Source organism: Amblyraja radiata, chromosome 32 (assembly GCF_010909765.2).
Source record: "Amblyraja radiata isolate CabotCenter1 chromosome 32, sAmbRad1.1.pri, whole genome shotgun sequence".
NCBI lineage: Eukaryota > Metazoa > Chordata > Chondrichthyes > Rajiformes > Rajidae > Amblyraja > Amblyraja radiata.
In genome coordinates, this window is record NC_045987.1 from 14,873,136 (window position 1) to 14,898,115 (window position 24,980).

Sequence of the window (24,980 nt, forward strand, 5' to 3'; positions counted from 1 at the left end):
GCAACTTTACGGCAACTCCTTCACTCCATAAAAGTCCGGGAAAGTGCAGCAGAATTTTGCTGAGGTTAAGTGCCTCTGCATCAGCAACACCCCTCCCCCCCGCCACCCTGATCCACAATTGCTTTATCTAAAACAAACTGCGGAAAGTGCCGGCGTTCCTGGCGTCATCCATTCCGCTTCCTCTCATTTCGACTACAGAGTCGGTTCGCAGTCACTGTGATGTCAGGCAGAAGCCCCAATCAGAAACGCTTTTGCTCGGGCACGTGTTACGGACACATTAAAAAAAAAAGAGAGAGGAAAAAAATCCCTTGCAAAGTGACAGAAGTGCATTTTAGTCCAAAAGTGTCGCGGGGAGGGCGGAAATCTGGTGCGCGGAGAACGATCCTTGGAGGAGTGGTCTGCCTCTGTCCACGGTTCTGAAACGCATTGGCCGTTATTGGCCGACATCCCAACTAGAATCTAGACCCTGTTTCAAGCCACAAAGAGATTCAGATTTTGCACCAACTTTCTTTTGGAGATTGTAGCCAAGAGTTTCATTGCCCGGGATCGCTGTTTGGAAGCGGAAGGATTTCGCCGCCGAGTTCCAGCCAACTTTGTTCCAAATGACCATTTAAGGTGAGACATGGAAGGCTCCAGTTTCGGGATTGACTCGATCTTATCCCACAGGCCAGTTAGCCCGGTCCTGGCCAAAGGAGATTCGTTGATAGGCGACTGCAGATCGCCGCCAGAGATGAAAGGCGCTCTGAGCCCAGTGTCGGACGTGGGCAGCGAGCACGATTCCCAGTCCTCGACCGGGACCGAGTGCGGCGAGACGCCACCGCCGCTACCGGGCGCCGCTGGAGGACTGGAGTCGCGGCCGCACCCGGGGCATCTGTGCCCCGTGCCCCAGGCGAGGACTGCCACTTCATCCTTCCTCATCAGAGACATTCTGGGCGAGTGCAAACCTTTGGCGGCCTGCGCCCCGTATTCCAGCAGCGGCCAAACTCCCCAGGAAACGACGCACAAACAGGGAGAGGAATTCAGAGAGAAACTGGACAAAAGAGAGAATTCTTCCTCGGACACGGAATATAAAGGTAAGCCGACAGCTGGTCAGCCTCCACAAATAAGAAATAATTCAAACTCGATGAGAGGGGATTTCTGCTAATATTAGGCATAGGGTTACAATAAGTAGGCACAAATGCTGAGAGTGGAGGGAACTCCACATATCATGTCCCTTTCTATAAATTAAAGCGACCACAGTTTGGTGGATGGCAGCGGCCTGGGTTTGGATATCGTCCAGTGAGCGTGTTTGCTTTTGATTTCTCGGGCAATCTATCCGTGTTAAAATGTGATCGTTATTTTTTTTGTACACACAACACTAACGAAGTGGATTCCGCAAATTGGCAGAATCTTTTGTTCCCTTACCGCCACTAACTTTCTGGTCAAAGGCAGCAGGGCAGAGTCAATCCGCCGATGAACACGGTGCAGTCTGACCCCACGTGTGACTATCGAGGGATAACTACGGCACTAGGTTCCATCGGAATTATTTAGCAAAAAGAATAATGGAACGAAAATAGTTGACGATCTCCTTCGCGTCGTTTTAATAAGCAAATATTCCTAAATAGTCTCTGCTGGGCGGTTCCTCTGTCAATGAGCAAGTGCAGTGACATCTCTTGAATAGCATGTTAATATTGTAATAAATAACTATTTTATTTAGAGTTTATTTCTCAGAAAATCTAAAAAGTCACTTTCAGGAAACAGTATTTAAATATAGTATTTAAGAAGGAACTGCAGATGCTGGAAAATCGAAGGTACACAAAGATGCTGGAGAAACTCAGCGGGTGCAGCAGCATCTATGGAGCGAAGGAAATAGGCAACGTTTCGGGCCGAGGCCCGAAACGTTGCCTATTTCCTTCGCTCCATAGATGCTGCTGCACCCGCTGAGTTTCTCCAGCATCTTTGTCTACATTTAAATATAGTATGTTCATCAAGGTGCCGTTTCCCGAAGAATGTAAAACGAGGGCGGCAGATTTTAATATAACGGGAAGATTTTAAACGTGTCCTTAAAATGTTGCTTTTCTGCGAGATTGTATTAACGAAGTTAATCTTCGCCTATTTGTTTTGAACTGGATCAACTGTCTGAAGAAGGGTCTCGACCCGAAACTTCACCCCCTTCCTTCTCTCCAGAGGTGCTGCCTGTCCCGCAGAGTTACTTCAGCATTTTGTATCTATCGTTCAGTCAAAGAAACGACAAATTCCATTAGCCCGACACTGAATGTTCGGGGTCCCGTGACCACTAAGGGGAGGCCAGGGATCTAAAAGTTATTTAAAATACATACCTTGTCTTTTTTTTTAACATGAGAGTGGTTCTAAAGGTGGATGTTGTGCTTTGCGTGCTTCGGATTTTTTTTAAGCAATATTTCCCATGTTAAAATCTTACGAGTGGGAAGTGAGCAGATGTAGTATAAAGCGGAAAAGGGGATAAGGTCAGAAGGAGTGAGACAGACTGGTGTCTGCGAGGTGTGTGGTACGAGGGGGCTTGAGCGATAGCTGGCACAGTCAGAACTCATTCATCAGAGCTGAGATGAATGAGTTTCTTGCAAACCCGGCATTAATAAATAAAAATGTGCCCGTGTGTGTGAGAGAGAGAGTTATGAAAAGTAGCAAACTTTAAAAAAAATAGTGAATATTGAGCGTGAGGCTCTCAGCGCGAGAGACGTTAAACTGCATCAGTGGCTTTCAATCAGCTGAGAGACCAAAATAAGCGAATGTCGGACTGAAACGATAACCTGTCAACGTTGGCTCAGCTTAACATGAATCAAAAGAATCATTCCAGACCAGTGGGTTACACTGGATCAGGACTCATTGTGATATGATTCAAACAGAACGACGAGGAAACGGAAAACTTCCCAAGGCCAGTCTTAACAACAGGGGGGAAATGTGGCTGTTCGCGAGAAACTATAACTTCGTTTCTGCGGCTGCAGATTTAGTTTCGAGCCCTGCTTTCAAATGTGAGCCGATTTTCTATCATCGATCTTTAAAGTCGGGGAGCTCCAGTCTAAACTTTGATTGAAGTTTGTTGTCTTTTTAAAAAAAAAATCAAATTCAGGAATTAAACCTTCAAATTGTAGTATTACATTTATATTTACTTAGACCAAAACTTACAATATTTCACCTGGTTTCGGTTTTTTCTTGTTTTTTTTAAATTATTTTAAAAAGATGAAAAAATGATAATAATCCAGGTATTTTGAAAATTCTAAAAAAAAGGGGACTCTTTGGACTCAAATAAATGGGAACACCAATCGTCTGGCCGTCGTTGCCGCGCCACGCTGAAACGAAATGTTTCCCGGCGCCTGGCTCGGGGTAACTTGCAGTTTTCACTGAGCTGACGGCGGCTGAAGTGGCGCCCACACATATTCACTCGCCGTGTTGGTACCAGTGGGCTGAAGCATTGGAAAGAAAAAAATGAATGGCAGTGTAATTTTATTTTTCAATAATTTAATAAAACCCTTTTATTTTTGAGTTCTGGTACATTAATAAAATAAATACAGTGCATTTATTGGCACCTGAACATATTTGCATGTTCACAGACAATAAAACTTTTATTTTTCTGGAAGATAATCGCCGGTTCCTCTCCTTGTTATTCGTGGTCGTTAAACCGAAATATTGCAACTAATCCCGTAACTGGAACCTTCAGATTCAGGCACTGGAGCGGCGCTTGCTTTGGTGAAATCAATAGAAGTAATTTGAAGTTTTAAGAGGCTGTTACTTTAACCCCACATTTTTTTGCCTGGTGTGGTCTGGCATTTGTACCACGGAAAGTGTTCTTCTCACGTACGTTTAACCGACTGAAAACACGTTGACTGATGATTATTGCATCGGCTCCCCTCTTTCTGTGCACCGGTGTGTGTGTGTGTGTGTGTGTGTGTGTGTGTGTGTGTGTGTGTGTGTGTGTGTGTGTGTGTGTGTGTGTGTGTGTGTGTGTGTGTGTGTGTGTGTGTGTGTGTGTGTGTGTGTGTGTAACTTTGGCTGTTAGATCTGTGCGCAGTTAGCGCAGGAAACGTGTTGTGTTGGGCTCCATGCTCAGTTTAAGGGGAGAAATATTTGTGTCAGTCTGTGTTTGTTTGTATGTTTGGAGGCAGCTAAAGTCTAAGTACGCCATGTAAACGTACTTCTAGCCGTAGAGTCTGTGAAGGATGAAGCGGCGGCAAATCGCTCGCTCGCTGTCAGCTGAAAAACCGAGCTGGGATTTAGGCGGAATATGTTGCAGTTCAGGTCGCCCCTGTACACCACCCTTCACATTATTGTGGTCGCCTCGCCGACCCGTTTAGGTTTCACTTTAATTTGCGAGATAATCCTATGATCAGTTTTATTTCGAAGGATTCTGTTGTTAATCGGCTTTGCTAGTTTCTGAAGGGACGGGAGCGATTTAATTTGTAAAACACGAGTTAAATGTACGGAATCCCCCACTTTTCTATGGCTAATCGGCGCAGTCAGCTTCAAGCGATCGGTGTAAATTCGCTCGGTAATCCTGTGATCAGTTCTTTTTTTTTAAAGGGTAGTTCAAAGAATGAGTCTCTAATCGGCCGACTTGCTGTTTGAGTCTTCCCTGGTGACTCAATTAAATGGATTATTTCCTTCCTGGCCCGTGGAATTAGTTCTCTGAATGTCTCTCCTTTCTGCCCTCTCCTCCCTTCTCGCTGAACAACCACCACCACACGGTAAACGCAAACAAAGACCGACTGGATGTGTCCTTTACATCTAACCTGCCGGCACACCACAACTTCAGCTTCCTCAATGGCCAGCGTCAGCGTCCGAGTGGCGCTCCACTCAGACAGCCTTGAAATGAATGTGCCAATCTCACAATAACAGACGGAAACATAGCTTCTAACGGGGGTTGCAACTTACTGGAGCGAGTGGGGGAGAGATTGAGACACAGTCAGATGGCGAGTAGTGTCCAGTAATTCTAAACTCGGGTGGGGATAATGGGAGCAAGTCCACGCCACCGCTGGGATGGAGTGCCGGCCTGATATCCGTGTTCCCAGAATTAACCAGATTCCCCGCTGTGAATCCAGAACTGACCGTGTAACCCTGGGCTTCTCAATGCATGGGAAGTGGCCAAGAATGTGCACTCACTTTAAGGGAAGCTGACAATCTCCAGCTTCCGACCAAGAGTTATTATCGTTGCTGGCGATGATCAACGTTTGAGGACATCACCATGTGTAGATTGTGTGTGAGCAGAGTCCCCGAGGAGAGGCGAAACTTTCCCAAGTTCTCCCGATCACAAACGGGGAGTCTGCAATGGCAAGAGCCGGTGGCGGGGGGGGGGGGGGGGGGGGGGGGGGGGGGGGGGGGGGGGGGGGGGGGGGGGGGGGTACGGTTGGCTGTTGGCAATGTTAGCGCTGGGTCTGAACTGTTCTCTGTAACTGTCCGTCCGTTTTCCCGTGTTCAGTCAAGGAGGAGGCGGAGAGAGAGATTTCGAGCAGCAGAGAGAGCCCGCCTGTGCGCTTGAAGAAGCCGCGGAAAGCCCGCACCGCCTTCACAGACCACCAACTCGCCCAGCTGGAGAGGAGCTTCGAGCGGCAAAAGTATCTGAGTGTCCAGGACAGGATGGAACTGGCGGCTTCGCTGAACCTGACGGACACCCAGGTCAAAACCTGGTACCAGAACAGGAGGTGAGCCACACACACAACCACAACTATCGCGCACAAAGCCCGCGAGTGGGAAATTATCACACACCGGGGGGTATTTAATTGGGATGCCGCTGTTATAGGGTTGAAAATCAGCCCATTCAGCCGAATGTGAAACGGGACTAGTGCTGTTCCCAACCATTCGCCAACCCCCAGATCAGGCAGATCACAATCTGGGCCTGGGGAACGACCCTCAAAGAGAAAGTCAAAAACGAGTCAGGAAGTTGCAGGGGCGAGTATAAATCGCAGCAGTTTCATTGAGAGTTTAAGAAGGAACAGCAGATGCTGGAAAATCGAAGGTAGACAAAAAAGCTGGAGAAACTCAGCGGGTGAGGCAGCATCTATGGAGCGAAGGAAATAGGCGTCGTTTCGGGCCTTAACCCTTCTTCAGTCTGATCAACAAGTCGGACTCAGGGTTGGCAACTTAGTGTCTCAGGACTGGAGAGAAAGTGGTAGGGAAGAAAGGGGGCGGGGGGAGGGGGGGGGGGCGGCTTGATGTTGCCATAAGGTTACTATTTATTATGAGGTGGGGCGAGGAAAGTGTGAACCATTTCTTGGGCACCGGCGGCTATTAAGGACTTTGTCTGAGGGCCATTGGGTCAACAATCCCACCCGCGCAGTGATAGTTCTAGCGCCTGGGGCCAGTCACTGGATGGAACTGCATTCAAAACCCTGAGCATGAACCAAACCACACACCTGGAACACAAACAGAACCGAAATAATCTAACTCGCATGAATTCTGGGTTTAACAAGGTGAAAACTCTATCTCTATGCATGTATTAATAGGAGGTTTGTAAGGTCAGAATCAATCGAATAGTAAGCTACCCTTAACTGTATACAACGAACAAGGTCAGCATTGCTGTCTCGAGATAACGCGAGGCGCAGAGTTGGAAAAGCGAGAACATCACTTCACCTGTAACCCACTGCAGATAGTTGCGAAATTGCAGATGCCCCATGAGTTAGTACGTGGGGGAGGAATCCGCCCAAAATAAATTTAAATAAATAATCCGGAGATAATATTGTTTTAAAGTCAAAACTAAGAATCCGCTCAATCCAAAGTATCTGGGAAACTGGTCCTAAGGGTGGAATTGGAACACAAACAGAATGAGTACCTCAACTCAACCTGCCCCGTCCCGTCAACATCTGCCCCGTCCCGTCAACATCTGCATGCACGAGCACTGGGCAGGTTCCTCTCTCCCAGCAGTGTGTCCCTGCAACCAACCCCAATGCAGAGGAGATTTCGTTGGATTTCATGTGGTGCGATTTTTATTGCTACGTATCTAGAAGCGTGGCCCGTCCCTGCGTTATCTGCCTTCAGCTGAGTTAAATTTGTTCAATCTGATCCAAATATAAGGTCGTCTTCCTGAGATGAAAGAATAATCAATGATTGAACTGTCGGGTCTTAATGTAGGTACAGCACGTTGCAATATCCAATTTCTTATCATCCTGTTAACACCTACACAGTTCAGAAAATAATTAGAAATAGCAGCTTTTTTAATCACGCGAGTTTGCTTTAGGATTAGCAGACACCTGTTACTGACTCCCCCAAACGCCCCCCCCCCCCCCCCCCCCCCCCCCCCCACCGCCCAGAGTTCGTAGCACGTATGTACCTAAACTGGGAACCTACACTTAAGCAACAATTATCAAGCCGAATTTGTCGTCCAGTTTGGGTATTAAAGACTTAGTCAGGATTCACAAACCGCGATGCTTAAACAATCAAAGGTACACAAAAATGCTGGAGAAACTCAGCGGGTGCAGCAGCATCTATGGAGCTGCTGCACCCGCTGAGTTTCTCCAGCATTTTTGTGTACCTTCGATCTACCAGTATCTGCAGTTCCTTCTTGCATACTTAAACAATCACTTTGGTTTAGTCCCATCGGAAAGGGAGCAATGGATTCAGGCAAGTGTTGGTCCGGGGGTTATCCACACTAGGAGCTGCAATTACCACTGAACATCATTCAAACAAGTCTCGAAAGTAGGGCCAGCAGAGGAGATGATGAAACCCGTCTGCTGATAAGATATAACCCAAAGATAAGCAACCCGAGGCGAAGTTACATAAAGCTGTCAAACTAACCGAGGCAGAGAATTCTGCCAGGGGTGGGCCATACTTCAGAGAGAGTTTACACACAGTAGTCCCTGCGCTATTTATAACTCAGACGGGCAAATGCCAACGTGTGGGTGGCTGATCGTATGTGTATGTTGTGTACACACATCACACCATACGCACGCACAATTATAGGTTCATAAGAAATAAAACCGGAACAATTAAGGAAACACAAGAAAGTAAAGATGCTGGGATCTTGAGCAAAACACAAAATGCTAGAGGAACTAAGCGGAATGCTCAGCTGAGTTACTGCAGAATTTGTGCTTTGCACACACAGTAAGCCTAGATTGTGAGATAGTAAAGCAAATAACTCTCCCTATTCACAGCGTTTCATTAATGTCTTAGCCACGTTCAGATGCTTTGTGGTTCTCTCGGATTGTCTAAAATCAACAATTTCAAGATACATTTCGTGATCAGCCATAGCCATAGTTAAAAGCCACAGTTTATGGAGATACAACCTGCAAAAATCTGATGTGCTCACAAAACCATCTTCCCGCCCCGAGCCTTCACGCTCAGATCATTTATTCGTGGGACTCTGGGTGTGAATTCGAATTGCAGTTTTGTATAAAGTTCCTAATTTTACATTATTGCAGAGATCAGCTCTTGCACTAATTCCCAGGTCTCACTTGCTCCGTTTGCAGTGGATGAACGGCCCGTTACAGTGATCAGATCCGAGATTTGTAATTTGATGGAACAGATTTGGTGCAGGGAAAAGCGGCGATCTCTGATCCCCCTAACTTAATCGATCCCTGTCACCCCCCCCCCCCCCACCCACACACACACACCCCCACCCCCACACGCCCACCCACACACACACACACACACATCCACACCCCAAACACAGACTTCCCTTAAAGAGGGCTCTTTGGGGATTGTTCGATGCAAGGGGTGCCTCGAATATCTTGACTCTCGCTCTCCCCGCCTGTAATATTGGCAGTAACTGCTCCAAACAAATGTTCGTGCCGTGCTCCCTAGATTCGTTCAGTGTCCCCTGGTATCCGGGCAGTGGGCATAGTTCGGTTGAGGGTCCGGCGCGCAATACTAACCTAACACTTTCTGGTGATACCGAGATAAATTGAGAGCGAGCTTTTCTCAAACTTTGTCTAGTCCCGTGGGAGAAGGAGAAATGTTCGGTATAAATTCTGTCCCAATCAGCTCCCAGGCCCGATATTCACCCTCGGAGCCGCTATTCTGGATTGTAGAAGAGTGTGAAGTGGAACATAATTAAAAGATAATCATCCCATTGATTTGTGACGGGGTCTGAATCCTCGGTCGGATGTCCGAATGGCACATTCTCTTCTATCCCGCCTTTAAACAGCAAATCTCTCTTTCTGGGACATTACAGCACATTACAAGGAAGAAAACCAAACTTTTTATCAAGTAAACATCTCCCCCCCCCCCCCCCCCCGCCCCCCAGCCACCTGTCTATCATGAAGTTCACTCTTCCATTTCATTATGATTCTGGACTGAAAAGAAATACAACTTCCGTTATGCCATCAAGCACCCTGAACCTGAAATTAAGAAACTGAAAGAAATTAAAGAAAATATTTAAACAACAGTGAAGGTGAGAGAGACCTTCATCTCAAGGGACAACATCCTCCTTCTGGAGGATTGGGTTTGAAGTTGGGCTTCAGACCCGATGTTTCTCCCGTCCCCTGTTCCTGGATCCCACTCATCCCAGGACTGGAAGTTTGTGGGAATTAGTTCAGTCAATATTGTCAAAGTTTATGGAGTCACTTGCAGTCTCTGTCCAGCGCGGAGCGGGAAAAATGCAAGACTCTGGAGTTAAAATCCAGCTGCTTCTGATTCTAATTGAGACATAACACGCACACATCGAGCTTTTATTCACCCCTTGAGCAAGATGTTTTAATACACAATGTTTATAAAGACTCACAAGTTGTACGGTCGTGGTTTCACGACACAAGCGCAAAGATTAGGCTCATTAGTTACCTCCTGAACGGTCGGTCCCACTGCCCGCTGCCGGGAACATCGCCCGGGTGTCCGGCAATACTAACCTGCTTGTGATCCAGGCCGTCTCACCCGGCCGAGGCCGAACAATCTGTAGAGCGAGCCTGGAGATCAATCTAGAGTTTGGTTCTTAGCCTTGTAAAGAATACACGGGTGTTAACCCCGATTCAGCCACGCATGTACAATTAACGCTGTTCCCTTCCCCAACAGGACGAAGTGGAAGAGGCAAACGGCGGTGGGGCTGGAACTCTTGGCCGAGGCCGGCAACTACTCAGCTTTGCAGCGCATGTTCCCATCACCTTATTTCTACCACCCCAACATGGTCTCTAACCTGGACCCGACTGCCATGTACATGTACCGGGGTCCCGCCGCCCCGCACCCCGTCATCCAGCGGCCCATCGTCCCCCGAGTGCTCATCCACGGACTGGCAGCGGGGGGTGAACAACCTCCGTCCCTGCCCGGCCTCGCGGGCGTCCTTCCCCGGCCGCCGCAGCCTCGGTGAGGCGCTCCGGCCCCCGCTCGGACTTACGTGGAAGCGAAAACTGAAATCAAACTTAAATTTAAAAAAAAAAGCTTCAGTATTTAAAACAAAAGTCAAACAATTTTTAAGAAAGATTGTATTCTACTGTATTTATGGTCCTTACTTTCAAACTTTTTTGTGTAAAAAGTGAGAGGTTTTTAACTGTGAAACATAGTCTTAATTTAAAAAAAAATGTTTTAATTCATCCTCGACATCTATAGTTTATTATTTTTCATTTAAAAATTTATAGTTTTTTACAAAACGGAAATCAACTTCATGTAATGAAAAGAGTAATTGGTGACGTTGCACTATTTAAAATACTTTTTGTTGCTATTAAGCATTTAAATTGTACAATTTATTTATTTTAAACGTAAGTTATGACGGTCGACAAACGCTGTGTACTATAGTGTAAATACCACGTGAGTGTATTGTTTTATCGGTGGCACATTTTGTAGTTTCTTGTTGTATTTTTAGATTTTCTGTGGGGTGTGGATTGAAGACGGAGAGATGACTAGCCCTTCCCCCCCCCCCCCCCCCCCCCCCCCCCCCCGTTTCCCAGCGCTAACCCCCCAACACATCGCCGAGTAGTACAGATATGATTATTTATTGAACACAGCGCTGAGGCTGGAGCGGCAGCTGTTACGGCGGCAGCCGGGGAGCGGCGCCCCGGATTCGGGAGCCAGACAGATGGAGAGCGGATCCTGGCGTCCCCGGCGCCCTCAGCGGGAAACAAAGAAATAAAGGATCTGCATTCGGACAGAGAGAGAGAGAGAGAGAGGGAAAAAACCCCCCAATCCAGAACCCAACAGTTCGGTTTCTTGTACCTAAACTCAACAAGTCATCATTGCGAGGTTTTGCGTGGAACGATTCTAAAATTCAATCCATTTCTATCTACACCCTTATCTACGTTGTCTCAGGACTTATATTTTTTAGATTCCTATTTTAGTGACACTCCTCCATTTCAATGACAGATTTTAAAATATTTACAGCTCTAATTGTATCATTTTTACAGCACGTCTCGCAACAGGCCGTACAATGATTGTTACAAAAAGTTTGATTGCTGTTTAAATGGAGCGACTGTCCTTTCGAGCGGTGTGCTTAAATGTGAATTCCTGTAGCTGTCAGCTATGCGTCAGTCACGTCAGTATTCCATTTAATCGGAACTGAATGCAGCATCAATGGAAGAACCAGAGGCCGAGATTCAATGTCTGATATTCTGTTTCAAGAGTTTGGAAACGTTATTTTTTTATACCGATAGTTTGTCAATGGAGGATTTCAACGCCGATACATTTCCTTTCAGGCAATTTCCCAATAGATGTTTAAATATCTTCTATTTCTGTTTGCATCTGTCATTTGTAATATATTCAAAGAATGCTCAACATGGCTCCATTTTTTTAAAATTATATTTCAGTCAATAAAGGATTCGCTCTTATTTATTAAAAAAAAGTTTACTAGCAGAACTTAAACGTTTTTTTTAAATTCTAGAAACCTTTAAATTGTCGGTTTCCATGGTTAGAAATTCAGATGTTGAAGAATAAAGTGTGTCGTGGACTAGGTCGCAGCTCGGGGCCACGTCTCCCGTGTCAGGAGCCCCCAAGATGGGTGTCTGACCAACTATTTTACACTTTCATCCCATGGCAATTTGTTCGCCACGTTTTGGCCCTTCTGAACAGCAAGATGGGCAGATACACTTTTTGCTGTCAATACTCAGTTAATCGTGAGCGGATACGGGCAATGGGGTTGTGAGGAGATTTGTCTAACCCCGGGTTGGGATGTAACTGGGGAAAGGGAAGGCAGCGTTCTGAAGAGTTCTGGATACAGCAGAACAACCACACCACCACAACCACAAGTAATATCATAATTCCCCTCCTCATTTGTAGTCCAGGTTTGCAAGGCCAACGACCTGAATCACATTGAGGCAGTCAAGTGCGAGTTTGCGGGACAACATTTGATGGCTGGACGAATACTATTATCCCGCCTTTCATTTAAACATTACATTATTATCAGATGGTTTAGAGTGTTCGTTGTAAATGTTGATTATGAGGTTTGGTCAATTTCTGACAATTAATAGTTGGATTTTGCCTGTTGATTTAAAGACAGCTGAATTTGAGAGAAGCCGCGATCTTCACTTAGACTGGAGCTTGTCTTTATGTAAAGGTTTTCGCTGCTCCAGAGGTCAGACGGAAACAACGGTGGGAAGCAGAGGGAATATTTGTAGCAAGTCGAGATCAGCAGTAATGGTGGTAAAACTCGATGGGATCATCCGAGTCACAAAGCGAATGATGTGTGGTAAATCACCCTGGCTGAATGCGCCGAGAAACAGATTGCTTTTGGGACAATCTGAGAGTTTCTGACCATCTCATTCAAATAAACTTTCTTGTTTTTGGTGTAAGTAATTTCGACACTGGCTTCATCAATATTACTTGCCCAGTGGACTATGTTTAATTGTGTGTGCGTACTCGTATAGGTGTGTGTGTGTGCGTGTCTGTATTTGTGTGTTAGTGTGTGCGTGTGTTTATGTGTGTGTGTATTTGTGTGTTAGTGTGTGTGTCTATGTGTGTGAGTGTGTGTGTGTGTGTTTGTGTGTTAGTGTGTGTCTATGTGTGTGTGAGTGTGTCGGTATTTGTGTTGGCGTGTGTGTGTTTATGTGTGTGTCTGTATTTGTGTGTTAGTGTGGGTATCTCTGTGTGTGCCTCTGTGTGTGCGCGTGTGTGTCTGTATTTATGTGTCAGTATGTGTATTTATGTATGTGTATGTCTGTATCTGTGTGCGTGTGTGTCTCTGCGTGGTTCTCTGTGTCTGTATGTCTGTGAGTCTGTGTGCGTGTGTGTTTGTACCTAGTGAACCCATGTCGCCTTTATTTGATATTTTATAGATCAGAAAAAGTCTATAAAATTGTGGTTCTGTGTTTTTAAATAACAGATTAACAAAGATCAGGACATTACTTGCAATTTGTCACAACATTTGGACACCAAGATACTATAGAAAGTGTGTAAAGTACCACAGAACCACGAGCTTGCCCAATATTGAAAATGTATTAGATACAGAATGTGACAGGAAATTCCATTTAATTTTAACATAATAATCTATTTGATGAACTGCTTCGCTATCCATCCTGAAACATGCCCCGAAAGAGTTTTTTTTATTTCAAACGATAAATTAACAGACTTTGGAAATTCAGAATTTTACAAAGGGCACTCTTTTCTTTCCAAATAGTTACAATTATGGGGAGAACGTGTTTTGTAAACCAATAACATTATTGACGTTCCTCCAATGTACCCACTGTACATCACTGTAGACGAGACGTTTGACTCCAGGCTTTTCCACTGGTGAGTTTGACGGGCATATTGAACCAAAAACCATAATTAAGGCGATTTCTTCAAAGCCTTGATTTGTCGCCAAATGAAGAAGGGTCGGTGTAAAAAAAAAAATCAGCACCTACTGTATTTTATATCTGAAAATTTCGAAGGATTTGATTTACCAGTGGCGAGAGGCAGAATGTAAACCAACCAGAACGTTGATTTTTTTCAACGGAATACTTCAGAGTTTAATTGTCGTGACACAGGCTGCTCCTTAACTTCCTCCCCACATTTTGGCGACTCTGGCTTTTGTACGAAATTTATGTAAAGGCAGTAAGCTGGTTCTTATTCTACAGTAAATAATATAGAGTTCAATATAATGGAGCAGATAAGGGGACTTGTTGGTCCCTGTACACGAGCCCCGGTGTCAACACACACGTTGGGGAAATTAATTTTAATTAATTAAATCATTTGGCTTAAAAACCTAATATCAATGATAGTGAACATGGAACTACTTAATTTTCTTACGAACACATTCACCGATGTCCTTCAGGGTCTGGTCTGGGCGCGACACCCCAATGCCCTGTAAATTGACCCAGCGACCTCGCCGTTCAGTGGCCAATTGGACAATAAGCAGCGGTGGTGCAGTGACTTACTTATCCCGCGAACGAATAAATTGCTTCTGATCACTCGGTTTAAAAAATATTTCTGTACATTATGCGATGTGATTACGTCTCTCAACTGTCAACGTCGGCGGGTATAAAATCCAGACTGGTGTGATTTCGGATTTTTCAGACTTTAAGCGCAGTTTGTGTAGAAACGTATCCAGTAAAATGTCACTCAGGAACTCGAGCAGCAATTTATGTCACCGATATGAATGAGCCCGTGAGGTGTACACGTACCTGCATCGTGTTTGTTTACAGTGGTTGCAACAGAACCGCCTGTGACCCGATACAAAGCGGAGGCTCACATTTGAACTACTGTGACTAAAATTACGGCAGACTGAAACGACTCAATTATACCCTTCTTCAGTCGGCTGAAATTCCCATCCTCGCCCTGTTCGCCCGATTACAATGATTAAGTCGACACCATCACTAAAGCGAGAGAGACACAGGGAGGGTTTTTTGACGGACATCCTTATTTAACAGCATAATCCTTTTCAGCTTCTAGATTTCTAATTTTAAAGTCGTGGGGGGATAGAATGTGTAAAATAAACATAATTTTAAAAGTTGCAGCTTCAATATTTTTTACTACTTCAGATTTTTTTTTTAAATGACCGATCTCTTTGATTTCTGCTCCAGATACAAATTACTGATATGAAAATCCCCCTTTCTGATGAACGTCAGAAGACATTAAGCATTAAAATGGACCTCGGTTTTTCAAATCCATACTTTAAAATAATATGCCTTTTTTTAGTTAGGTGGCTTGATCATCGCTGATGAGCAATAAGATTATACAAACACCATTAACAGTAGAATGTGTAGGACAATAGGAAGCTACTAATCCGAACGTGTCAGTGCCGAATGCAACTCAGAGCAGCGATTTACCACCAGTGAAGACAAGAATGACATATCAGGAGTGAGAATCAATTTTTGAATATTGTCGCAAAGAGGATGCAGCATCTTGGACTTAGTGCTACTTGGACCTGATGTTTAAGGAACAACTCTCCCCAATCCACCTATTCACAATTTAATTGTTTATTTAAACGGTGGGGGTATGTTTAACTTTGACCAGGCATGGAATTAGTACCACCCCCCCCCCCCCCCCCCCCCCCCCAAAAGAGTAGAAGCAAGGAACTGCATATGCTGCTTTACACAAAAGGATACAAAATGCTGAAATGCGTCAGGCAGCATTTCTGGAGAACATGGATGCGTGGCGCTACGGGTCTGGACCTTTCTTCAGTCTCCCCTCCCACCCTCACAGATACCGACCCCACATAATGCAGCAATGGTGGCTCCTAAGTACTTATGCCGCAGATACTTAAAGTTCACACCCAGTTTGGTGGTCTGGACACATCAGTCTGAAGAAGGGCCCTGCCGTCGTCTGTCCATTCCCTCCACAGATGCTGCCTGACCTGCTGAGTTTCTCTCGCACTTTGGGGTTTTTTTGCTCAGGATTCCAGCATCTGCAGTTTCTTGTGTCTCCAGTGGCGAAGCGAGGCTGATCCGCACACGTGTCGTTTGAGAAGGGCAAAGTAGGCTTGGGACATTAAATACCTTGTCAGGATACTGAGACATATAGAGGAACAGAGTGCGACTCTCTTCAGATAGTGGGGAGACCGAAGTGAGTTTTCTGGCCGATGTAGAGAGAATGGGATAAGGTGGAATCACAGAGAAAGCGCCCGCTCATTTCAGGTCAGGGTGTTACTGGAAGGTTGTAATCGCAACAAAGGGGAGATTTAGGAGGATGTCATGTGCGGAGAAATGTAGTTAATTATAACGTACTTGTTGGAACACCTGCTCGGTCCAAGACCAGGCTCAGCCGTGGGGTTAAGAAACTGCTCCTTCATTGGCAGACATGGATACAGTGGGCGGAAGGGCCTCCTGCGTGACCCCGAGTGGTGCTGTACATCTTTGTGAATGAAGGAACTGTTGATGCTGGCTTTAACCGAAGATAAGCACAACACGCTGGAGTAACTCAGCGGGTCAGGCAGCATCTCTGGAGAAAAGGAATAGGCGACGTTTCGGGTCGAGACCCTTCTTCAGACTGAGTGTCGGGAGAGGGAATAGAGAGATATTGACGGTAAATATGAATGAAAGATATGCAAAAAGTGATCTTTGTTGGGCCGGTGAAATGTCGGGAAGTCAGTTGTGGCCCAGGAAAAGTTACAGTTTACTGGAACGGAAAGAAATGGGACCGGGAGGAAAGCAACTGTGTTTCAAAAAGGTCATTCATATGAAGAAATGTCCGCCGTGGGGAGGAGGTGCGGAGACACGGTCTACTCAAGGGGGCTACAATGGTGAACTCCCTCGGTCTCGCTTCACACACGGCGTGGACTAGTTGGGCCTGTTTCTGTGTAGTTCTATGACTCCCATACTCACGGTCCTCTCTCATCGGAGACTGAAGCATTTGTCCAGTGTTAGCTATTGACATCTAGTTTGCTTCATTCAACCCCGTGTGGTGGAAATCTTCTGCCGATTCTATTCGCCCTACAAACCTCAAACATCTTCCTTGTCTCTGCCAAGGCTTCAGCGAAGACAATAATCTAGACAAGAGGCTGATTTCTCCCGCCTTGGCCTTGAGATCTTATCGGCAGATCCTCACCATACACACACACACACACTCTCTCTCTCTCTCTCTCCAAGGCAGGAGCTTCAAGTTCGCGATAGGAGCACAAAATCTATCTGAAGAATCAATCTGAAGAAGGGTCTCGACCCTAACGTCACTATCCCTTTTCTCCTGAGATGCTGTTGAACCCGCTGAGTTACTCCACCAATTTGTGTCTATTTTGTACAGAATCTATAACCCGGCCACAGTCCCTGCTACGTCCAGCCCAGACCCCGCGTGAATTATGTAGCAGAGCTCCGTATGTTAATTTTTCTAATTATGTCTTCTCAACAGCCAATTTTCAGCGGTAATTTCAATATACTGATGGCGGCTTTGATGTTATACTGAATAAAAATTGGTCTCAAATGGAAGCGTTGATAATGACATCTAGAAATATTTTTTTAAATAGTCTAACCCGGGTAGTTTACTTTGGACTTTTTCAAATATTTTTGCAAACTACAGAATCCACGTGTACAATTCATTGGGGAGATGCCCCAATTCTTTTGCCAGGAGAGACGGTGAAAGGGTCTGTGTTTACATCGGCGCAGGCGGACTCCTGCAGCGCTCCACGGGCGAAGTGAGAGTTGAGGGTGGAGTTGGGGCAGAGTGCAGGGAGCTGATTAATTCACGAAGTTTGCCATATATATTTTATTTGTATTTGTTTATTTGCAGAAAGTCGGCTGTTTATCTTTGCTTGTTGGCGTGTGAAAGGGCCTGGCAAATCCGACCCGCCTTGAAGAGGACTCGGGGTTAATGAAGTGACAGGCAGGGACTCACCGAACAAAAAGGCTGCACAACAAAACGAGAGGATTCGGCAAGGATTGACTTAAACCCAGGGGATAATGAGAGGTTTCATAATCTCATTGCTTAATAATGAAACGAAATAAGGGCACAACTAAGTTTCTTTAAATTAAATTTATAATCTACCTCAAAGAGCAAAAAAATCCACCTCTCAACTGGATGACGTTTGGAAATAGCCTGTAATTAAAATCTGAAGATTAATATGCCTTTCTTTGTTTTTAATGAGTTGCAATATTAACCTGACGGCTTTAAAAATATATAATGTATATAACATCAGAGAGTGTAGCCGAGGAAAACTTTAGTGTCTGTCATAAAAGACTAGATCTATGAAAATCCATCACTTAAAACTGGCCTACAACTGAAATAGATCAAACAATCAGCAGGTTCTTTTATGCTCTGACAACAAATGCATCAATTACATTTATTTTGGCGTCAATAAAAACAGCAACAAATAAAAATTGAAGACACTGTTTATTGTATGTAAAATGACAACTATAAATGTTGATAAAAAAACAAAACAACCACACAACCTTTCGCCCATCCCCTCTGGTGCTGTAATTCCTAAAACAATTTTGTTTGCAGATTTTCATTGCACCCTGACTACAACTAAATAAATGTGATTGGCAAAATTTCACGTGTAGGTTCATCTTTCGCCTGTTTTTTTGGTCTGGTTAAAGGAACTTCAACCTGCTGTAGGATGTATTAAATCAAGCCTCGTTTAGTGGGGCTGAGAAACAGGGAAGTCCATCACCAGTAGCTCCTTGTGGGGAAGTCGTCATCACCTCAGGTGCAAAACAGAAAGCTATGCACCAAGTTGTTAACAAACATGCAGAAATCAAAACTGTTAACAAGTGGACAAACATAATACTTTGCCATCTTAAAGTGTCCAGCAACCGGGAGATCCGGTGTTCCGCAAAACGATCGCCCAGTCTACGTTTGGTCTCGCCGATGTATAAGAGTCCACATCTTGAACGGATACAGTAGATAAGGTTGGAGGAGGTGCAAGTGAATCTCTGCCTAACCTGAAAGGACTGTCGTGGTCCCTGGACAGAGTCGAGGGAGGAGGTATAGTGACAGGTGATGCCAGGGAAGGTATCTGGAGAGGGGGTGGTTTGGGTTGGAAGGGATGAATTAACCAGAGAGTTGCAGAGGGAATGGTCTCTGCGGAAAGGGTTGGAGATGGGAAACTGGCTAGTGGTAGGATCACATTGGAGGTGGTAGAAATTTCGGAGGATTATAGTTCATTTATATAGCACAATTAATGTATCAAAATATAGCAGATATCCAATTAGACTAGCGATGCAATCTAGGGTAGGTAACAATAGGTAGATTTTAAGGAATTAATTAAAAGAGAAGCGGTGGAGAGGATTAAGGGAGGAAACTCCAGAGATTAAAACTATGGTTGTCAACGAGTGAACGAGGAATATGTGCCAATGAAGACCAGTGGTGGGTGAACAGGATTGAGATGATATTGTGTTTAAGAAGGAACTGCAGATGCTGGAAAATCGAAGGTACACAAAAAAGCTGGAGAAACTCAGCGGGTGCAGCAGCATCTATGGAGCGAAGGAAATATGCAACGTTTTGGGCCGAAACCCTTCTTCAGTCTGAAGGTATAGATGCTGCTGCACCCGCTGAGTTTCTCCAGCTTTTATGTGTACCTTTGAGATGATATTGTCTTGGACAAGATCAAAAACTGAGGGAAGCTAGAAAGGCATGTGTTGGAATACTCAAGGACTAAGGTAACAAAGATATGGGTAAGGATTTTAACAGACGATACTATTGAGATGGTCATAGATAATCTTTGATAGTTTGGATATGTAGCCCAAAGATCAAATGTGACACAAAGATTGAGCCCAATCTGGTTCAGCCAGAGATGAGGGTTTACAACTACTGGAGGTATTGATGGTAATTACTTTGTTTACTTTACATTTGATCAGAGGAGATCTCTGTTCATCCATTACTGGATGTGGGATTGTAATTTGGGAGAAGAGTAGGTGGGCAGGTTGGAAAAAGTAGTGGTGAGATGATGCTGGATTATGCCACAGTACGGAGCAGATTGAATGGATTGGGAAATAGGAGGGAGCGATAGATAAGAGTGGAACCAGGTGACTGCAGACACATTCAGCTGAAGCATGATGGAAGGCATCGTCAGCCATGGCAAAGACTGCACAAGGGTTGAGAATGGCGAGAGGAGACTGATATTACAGCCACAAAGGGTTTATTATTAACTTTGATAGTACGTTGTATAGTGGCTGAAACAGAATAGTAAAGAATCAAGCAAGAATTTCTGCGAATGATGAATATGGATTTGGAAACGATATAAAAGATTCTAGAATGTGGGAGGGTAAGCGATTACAGAAGGAATCCAGGATTACATTTTTGGAGGAGAACTATTAACTATTTCGCCTTATGCGAGGATTTGTAAGGAAGATTGGGCAATTGTTCAGTTCGGATAGCGCCCAGACAATACTGGGGCACAATAAGGTCCGAGGGCATAAAGGTAAAAGGGAACTACGAACTTATTCTACTGTCATGATATTTTCTGTGCCCTTGTTTTTCAGTAACAAAGAGTTTATACTTTCTATGTTTAAATCTGTTTTAATTTGAATCTAAAACTGTTTTATTCTCCACTGTACAAAATATAAATTACACACAATTCAGTATCATCTTAAAAACACAGTTTCAGCAGACACAGCTGGTCAGTTTGCCCATTGCATCATGTAACCTGCTGCTCAGTGCTATGAACTTCATTTTAATGTCACTTGAGCAGCATTGCTAGCAGAGCCTTTGACAGTGTCTGCAGGGTTTGGCGACTCACTTCAGGCACTCTCCGGCTGGGGCCTCCTTAAAGACTTTTGCTTCTTCTTTACCTTATAAAATGTTTCCCCTAGTCCACTTGCATATTCAGATCGCAGTTTGAAAGCTACTTGGGCCGCCGCAGAAAGATTCCTGCCCAAGCCAGACCTGAAGAAGAGAGAAAACTATCAGTAACAATTCTTTACTATGTGCAAGTTTAGAGAATGAAATGCCTAAAGACACAAGGCCTCCTGGTGCAGCAAGCGGTAAACATTGATGTGTGACCTTGGTGCCCTACAAATTCACTGCAAGCACCAACTTCCAATTTGACCAAAATCACATTGAATCAATTTACGCATAACATATGCAATGTATAAATGGATAACATGCAACATCAAAGGTTGGTGTGGGAAATAGGTGTATTTTTTTTGGTGTAGTTGGAGGGTTAATAGAGTTGGCATAAATGTAAGTGTTGTGCTACAGGGATACGTGCATGGCCCTAAAGTGCAGTTATTAAATTTGCGCATGACGATGTTAGTTAGGATATTAAGCTGTGAAGTTAAGGTGACACAGTGAAGTGCAAGAGTAAAGAAAGATATTGCAAATGCATAGTATATGGGAAATGGGAGACTGTCCATTTTGGTAGGGAAAATTAAAAAAATCTTATCATCTAAACATAAAGAGGTGTGGAGGAATCTGGGTGTCTTAGTGCATTTGTTACAGTAGGTTAGGGCACAGGTGCAGTAAGTTATAAGGAAAGCAAACAGCATGTCAGTGTTTATTATAATTAGAATGGAGGTTACGAGTCAGACGTATAGGTAATCCATCAGACATTGGGAGTACTGTGAAGAGAATATGTCTCTTTATTTAACAAAAAAATGCAAATGTGTTGGTAATGGAAAGACATAGTGCTGGAGTTAATCCAACACTTTGTGTCTTTTTGTGTCAACTTGCATCTGCAATTCCCCGTTTGTACCAATGGGCAGAAAAGATTGGACAGGCAAAACTCCTAACAGCTGGAGTTTAGAAGAGTGACCGGGGACTTCATTGAATCCAGCCAGATCCTGACAAGTGCTCAAATAGTGGCTGTGTAGAGGCTGTTTCCACTCGCTGGAGAATCTGGACACGATCAGAGTTTAAAAATCAGGGGTCGCCATTTAAGACAGAGATAACATGATTTATTTTCACTTGTGAGGCTGCAACTATTTGGAACTCAGTTGCCCAAGGGCAATGGACGTGGAGTATTTTGAATATTTAAGGCTGAGGTTGTTAACCACGGGTTGAAAGGTTATGAAAAGGATAGGTAGGAACAGGGTGTTGAGGTTACAACTAGGTTAGTCATCATCTTATTGAATAGCTGAGCAGATTCCAGGAGCTGAGTGGTTTCCTCCCACTCCTAATTTGTATGTTCATACTTAAAAATACAGCAAATATTTTAAGTTGTAAAATTGTCTAATGCATGCTTGTACATCAATACATCATGCACAGACCAAGAGCTCAAGTCCCAGGCCTACATTAGATATTCATGCACAACCACCTTAAAGATTAGAAGAAAACTCGGCTCTTTTATACTTCGTCCCATAAGAGATACAAATATGGGTGGAGCAAACTTCTGCACTCAGTCTTCAAATTAAGAAAAGTTCAGTGTGGAACATAAGAATTTTGCTTGTATCCATTATTTATATATCTTAAAAAAGAAATACATTTGGGAAATTTGTTTGAGAAGGAGGCAGAGGAAATATTGGAGAGCAGTGGTGTGTTGAGAGAGGAGGGGGAGAATGGGTCTTGGTAGCGAGAACAGGCTGCAGTTTGAAGGCTTTAACAAATAATATTTGCTTTAAGGTAATGATTCCTTGCTATGCGGATGCCTGCCTGGCGTAGGAACATTTCCCAAGAGTACCTTGGTCTGCACTTTGCAGTGCTTATTTTTAATTTTATTATGGAAGATTGACTGAGAAATTTTAGTTTTAAATAAAAATAAATCAATGCACTGATCTTCAAAGGTGGGGAATGAAATAACACAAGTCTATCTAGGTTATGAGGACTGCTGGAGGAAGGAATGATGTGTGTGTGTAAATTACCACTTCTGAAATATGTTCTGAAATCCCTAAGCTTGCTTTATATATGCTGGGCATCCTTAATATCTTTACAGCTTTCTTTTACTCACAAGGTTGCAAAATAAAGCTTTTGAATTGTAACAGAGCAAGAACATTTTGTAACACAGCCAGGACATCAAGTCGTCTTAAACATTCTGGTTGGTGATCCGACAGATAAAAGAGGTTAGTACTTAATCAATAGTTACCCTGATAGCACCAGAGAAACACTGGTGTAGCCACAGCTTAGCTCTTTGACCCATTACATTGAGTCACCAAAGGAATAAAGACTTTCTTTATAAACTAAAAGGGTGGGGTTCTTTTAGTACCAACTTCTGCGGACTGTGTTGCAGAGATCAACATTAGAAGACATGCAACATAACTTTCTCTGATAAAGGAAAACTGTTCAGGAATGTGGCAAAGGTTCCTTCAGGGGGGAAAAATGAAGTAGAGAAAATGTCCCTGTGAATAAAACACCCTTGACTTAGTGATCATACATGCGACAGCATATATCACTTTCTTAAATAACAAGTAAAACTGTTCAGAAAATGTTTGTCTCAACATTTGCATGACATAATACTCTTAAAATGTAAAATACAATCCTATTCTTATTCCCTGGGAATTGTCGGGTCAAATCAATGCACTGAATAACCCCCGGACACTTCAGAAACGTTTGAGACATTTTGTTTTCACCCTGAACTTGCAGCTCAGGAATATAATGGCGGACATTCCCTCATAACCACTTGCTGGGATGTGTTCTTGCAATTGACCAGCCAAACCTTTGTGGAATTGCAAGCACATTCTGCTACCAGTTGTCTGACCAAGAAAGAGGCGATTCTGATCAAATCAATGGCGACAGATTAGAGAGCCTGGATATGAGGCAATTGATATTTAGCTGCCGCACTTTGTACATTATGATTTGCTTCTACATTTGTAATCACTTGTATTATAAACTCGAGAGGTAACTTCCATATTGTGAGTCATGTAAGAGTGATCAAGGTGCACTCTATATCTTGTACACTCCATGAGTTTGAAACGATATTTAAAAATGCATTTGATCAGCATCTTAATGACATTCACTGGGATTCAATGATAGCCATGTTCCTGTTGTTGGCACTCTGAGGAATGGCCCAGGTGACAGGTTTGTAAATGATTGGCTGCGTAATCACCTTTTTAGAACGGTCCAGCTCAGTAATGAGCAGTTGTGAGAGCATAGAGCATTGACAGACCTTATCAACTTAACGCACACCTGCAATTAGTCCATGGAAGTCTCTAATAAACTGGTCATTAGCACTGCTAATAGGCAGGGAATTTTGGAGAGGGGGGAATTCTTGAAAGAGGAAGCAAATGATGCTTCTTGTTTTAGTTTTGTATTACTAGAGAATTTAACGCAATTGCTAAATGACACTGATTTAATTTATCCCCACATTTTTAAGGGCCATCAGATTTCCAGATAAAATTCTAAAAAGCAGAGTTTGAGATCATCCCTTCGGTCAGTGGATTGCAGGTGTCTAGTGAGACCTGTGAGTCTCCAGAAGGCAGTGAGAAAAGAAAACTGGAAGATGGTACACAGAAATAGTGGCACCAGCTTCAGGAGTGCTCAGAATCAGGCAAACTACAGTGGGATTAATTGACACATTATTTCAATCACAGCCATGCATGCATATGTCGATCTGTTATATTTTAGATATATGTTATATTTTGGCCTGTGTTAAGAGTGGAATCAAGCAAAAGTTACAGTGATAGATTATTTTCAGGTACTATCACTTTGTAAATTGTCCTACATAGTCTTAAGATTTGTGATGCAAGTCATTAAAGATAGGCGCCTTGTTGAAAATTCTAGCAAATTGAATTAGTGCAACCACACCATCTACCTGGTTTCTCCTATTTTAAAAGTGGGAACCATACTGAAATAATAATCAAATATTGAAAGGCCTAAATAATGTAGACATGGAAACGATGTTTCCAGTAATGAGAGAGTCTAGAACCAGAGGGCACAGCCCCAGAATGAAAAGACGCACCTTTAGAATGAAGATGAGGAGGAATTTCTTTAGCCAGAGGGTGGTCAATCTGTGGAATTCATTGCAACAGACCACTGCGGAGGCCAAGACATTGGGTATTTTTAAAGCCAAGATTGATAGGTTCTTGATTAGTAAGGGTGTCAAAGGTAGGAGAATGGGGTTGTAAAGAAAAAGAATCGATCAGCTATGATCGAATGGTGGAGTAGACTCGATGGGCTGAATAGCCTAATTCTGCTCCAGGATGAACTGCCAGAGGAGGTAGTTGAGGCATGTATTATAACAGCATTTAAAATATACTCCAACAGGTACGTGGCTAGGAAAGGTTTAGAGGGATATGAACCAAATGTGGGCAGATGGGGACGAGCTTAGATTGGGCCTCTTGGTGAGCATGGATGAGTTGTGCTGAATGGACTGTTTCTGTGCTGTATGACTCTCTATAAAT

The 24,980-nt window shown here is 43.8% G+C and overlaps 2 protein-coding genes across 2 annotated transcripts in view; one reads left to right on the forward strand and one right to left on the reverse strand.

Moving 5' to 3' along the window:
• The first annotated feature begins 340 nt into the window (after positions 1 to 340).
• Positions 341 to 10,329, forward strand: barhl1 (BarH like homeobox 1). The gene is made up of 3 exons (XM_033049013.1): positions 341 to 1,073; positions 5,432 to 5,654; positions 9,952 to 10,329. Exons 1-3 carry the CDS (start codon positions 623 to 625, stop codon positions 10,241 to 10,243), a joined length of 966 nt encoding a protein of 321 aa, XP_032904904.1. The 5' UTR covers positions 341 to 622; the 3' UTR covers positions 10,244 to 10,329.
• A 9,895-nt stretch (positions 10,330 to 20,224) lies between these two features.
• The window catches only part of ddx31 (DEAD-box helicase 31), a 92,378-nt gene continuing 87,622 nt past the window's right edge, over positions 20,225 to 24,980 (reverse strand). Inside the window, exon 20 of the mRNA XM_033049098.1 lies at positions 20,225 to 20,592. Coding sequence (XP_032904989.1) covers positions 20,448 to 20,592 — 145 coding nt within the window. The 3' untranslated portion in view covers positions 20,225 to 20,447. The remainder of the gene's footprint in view (positions 20,593 to 24,980) is intronic.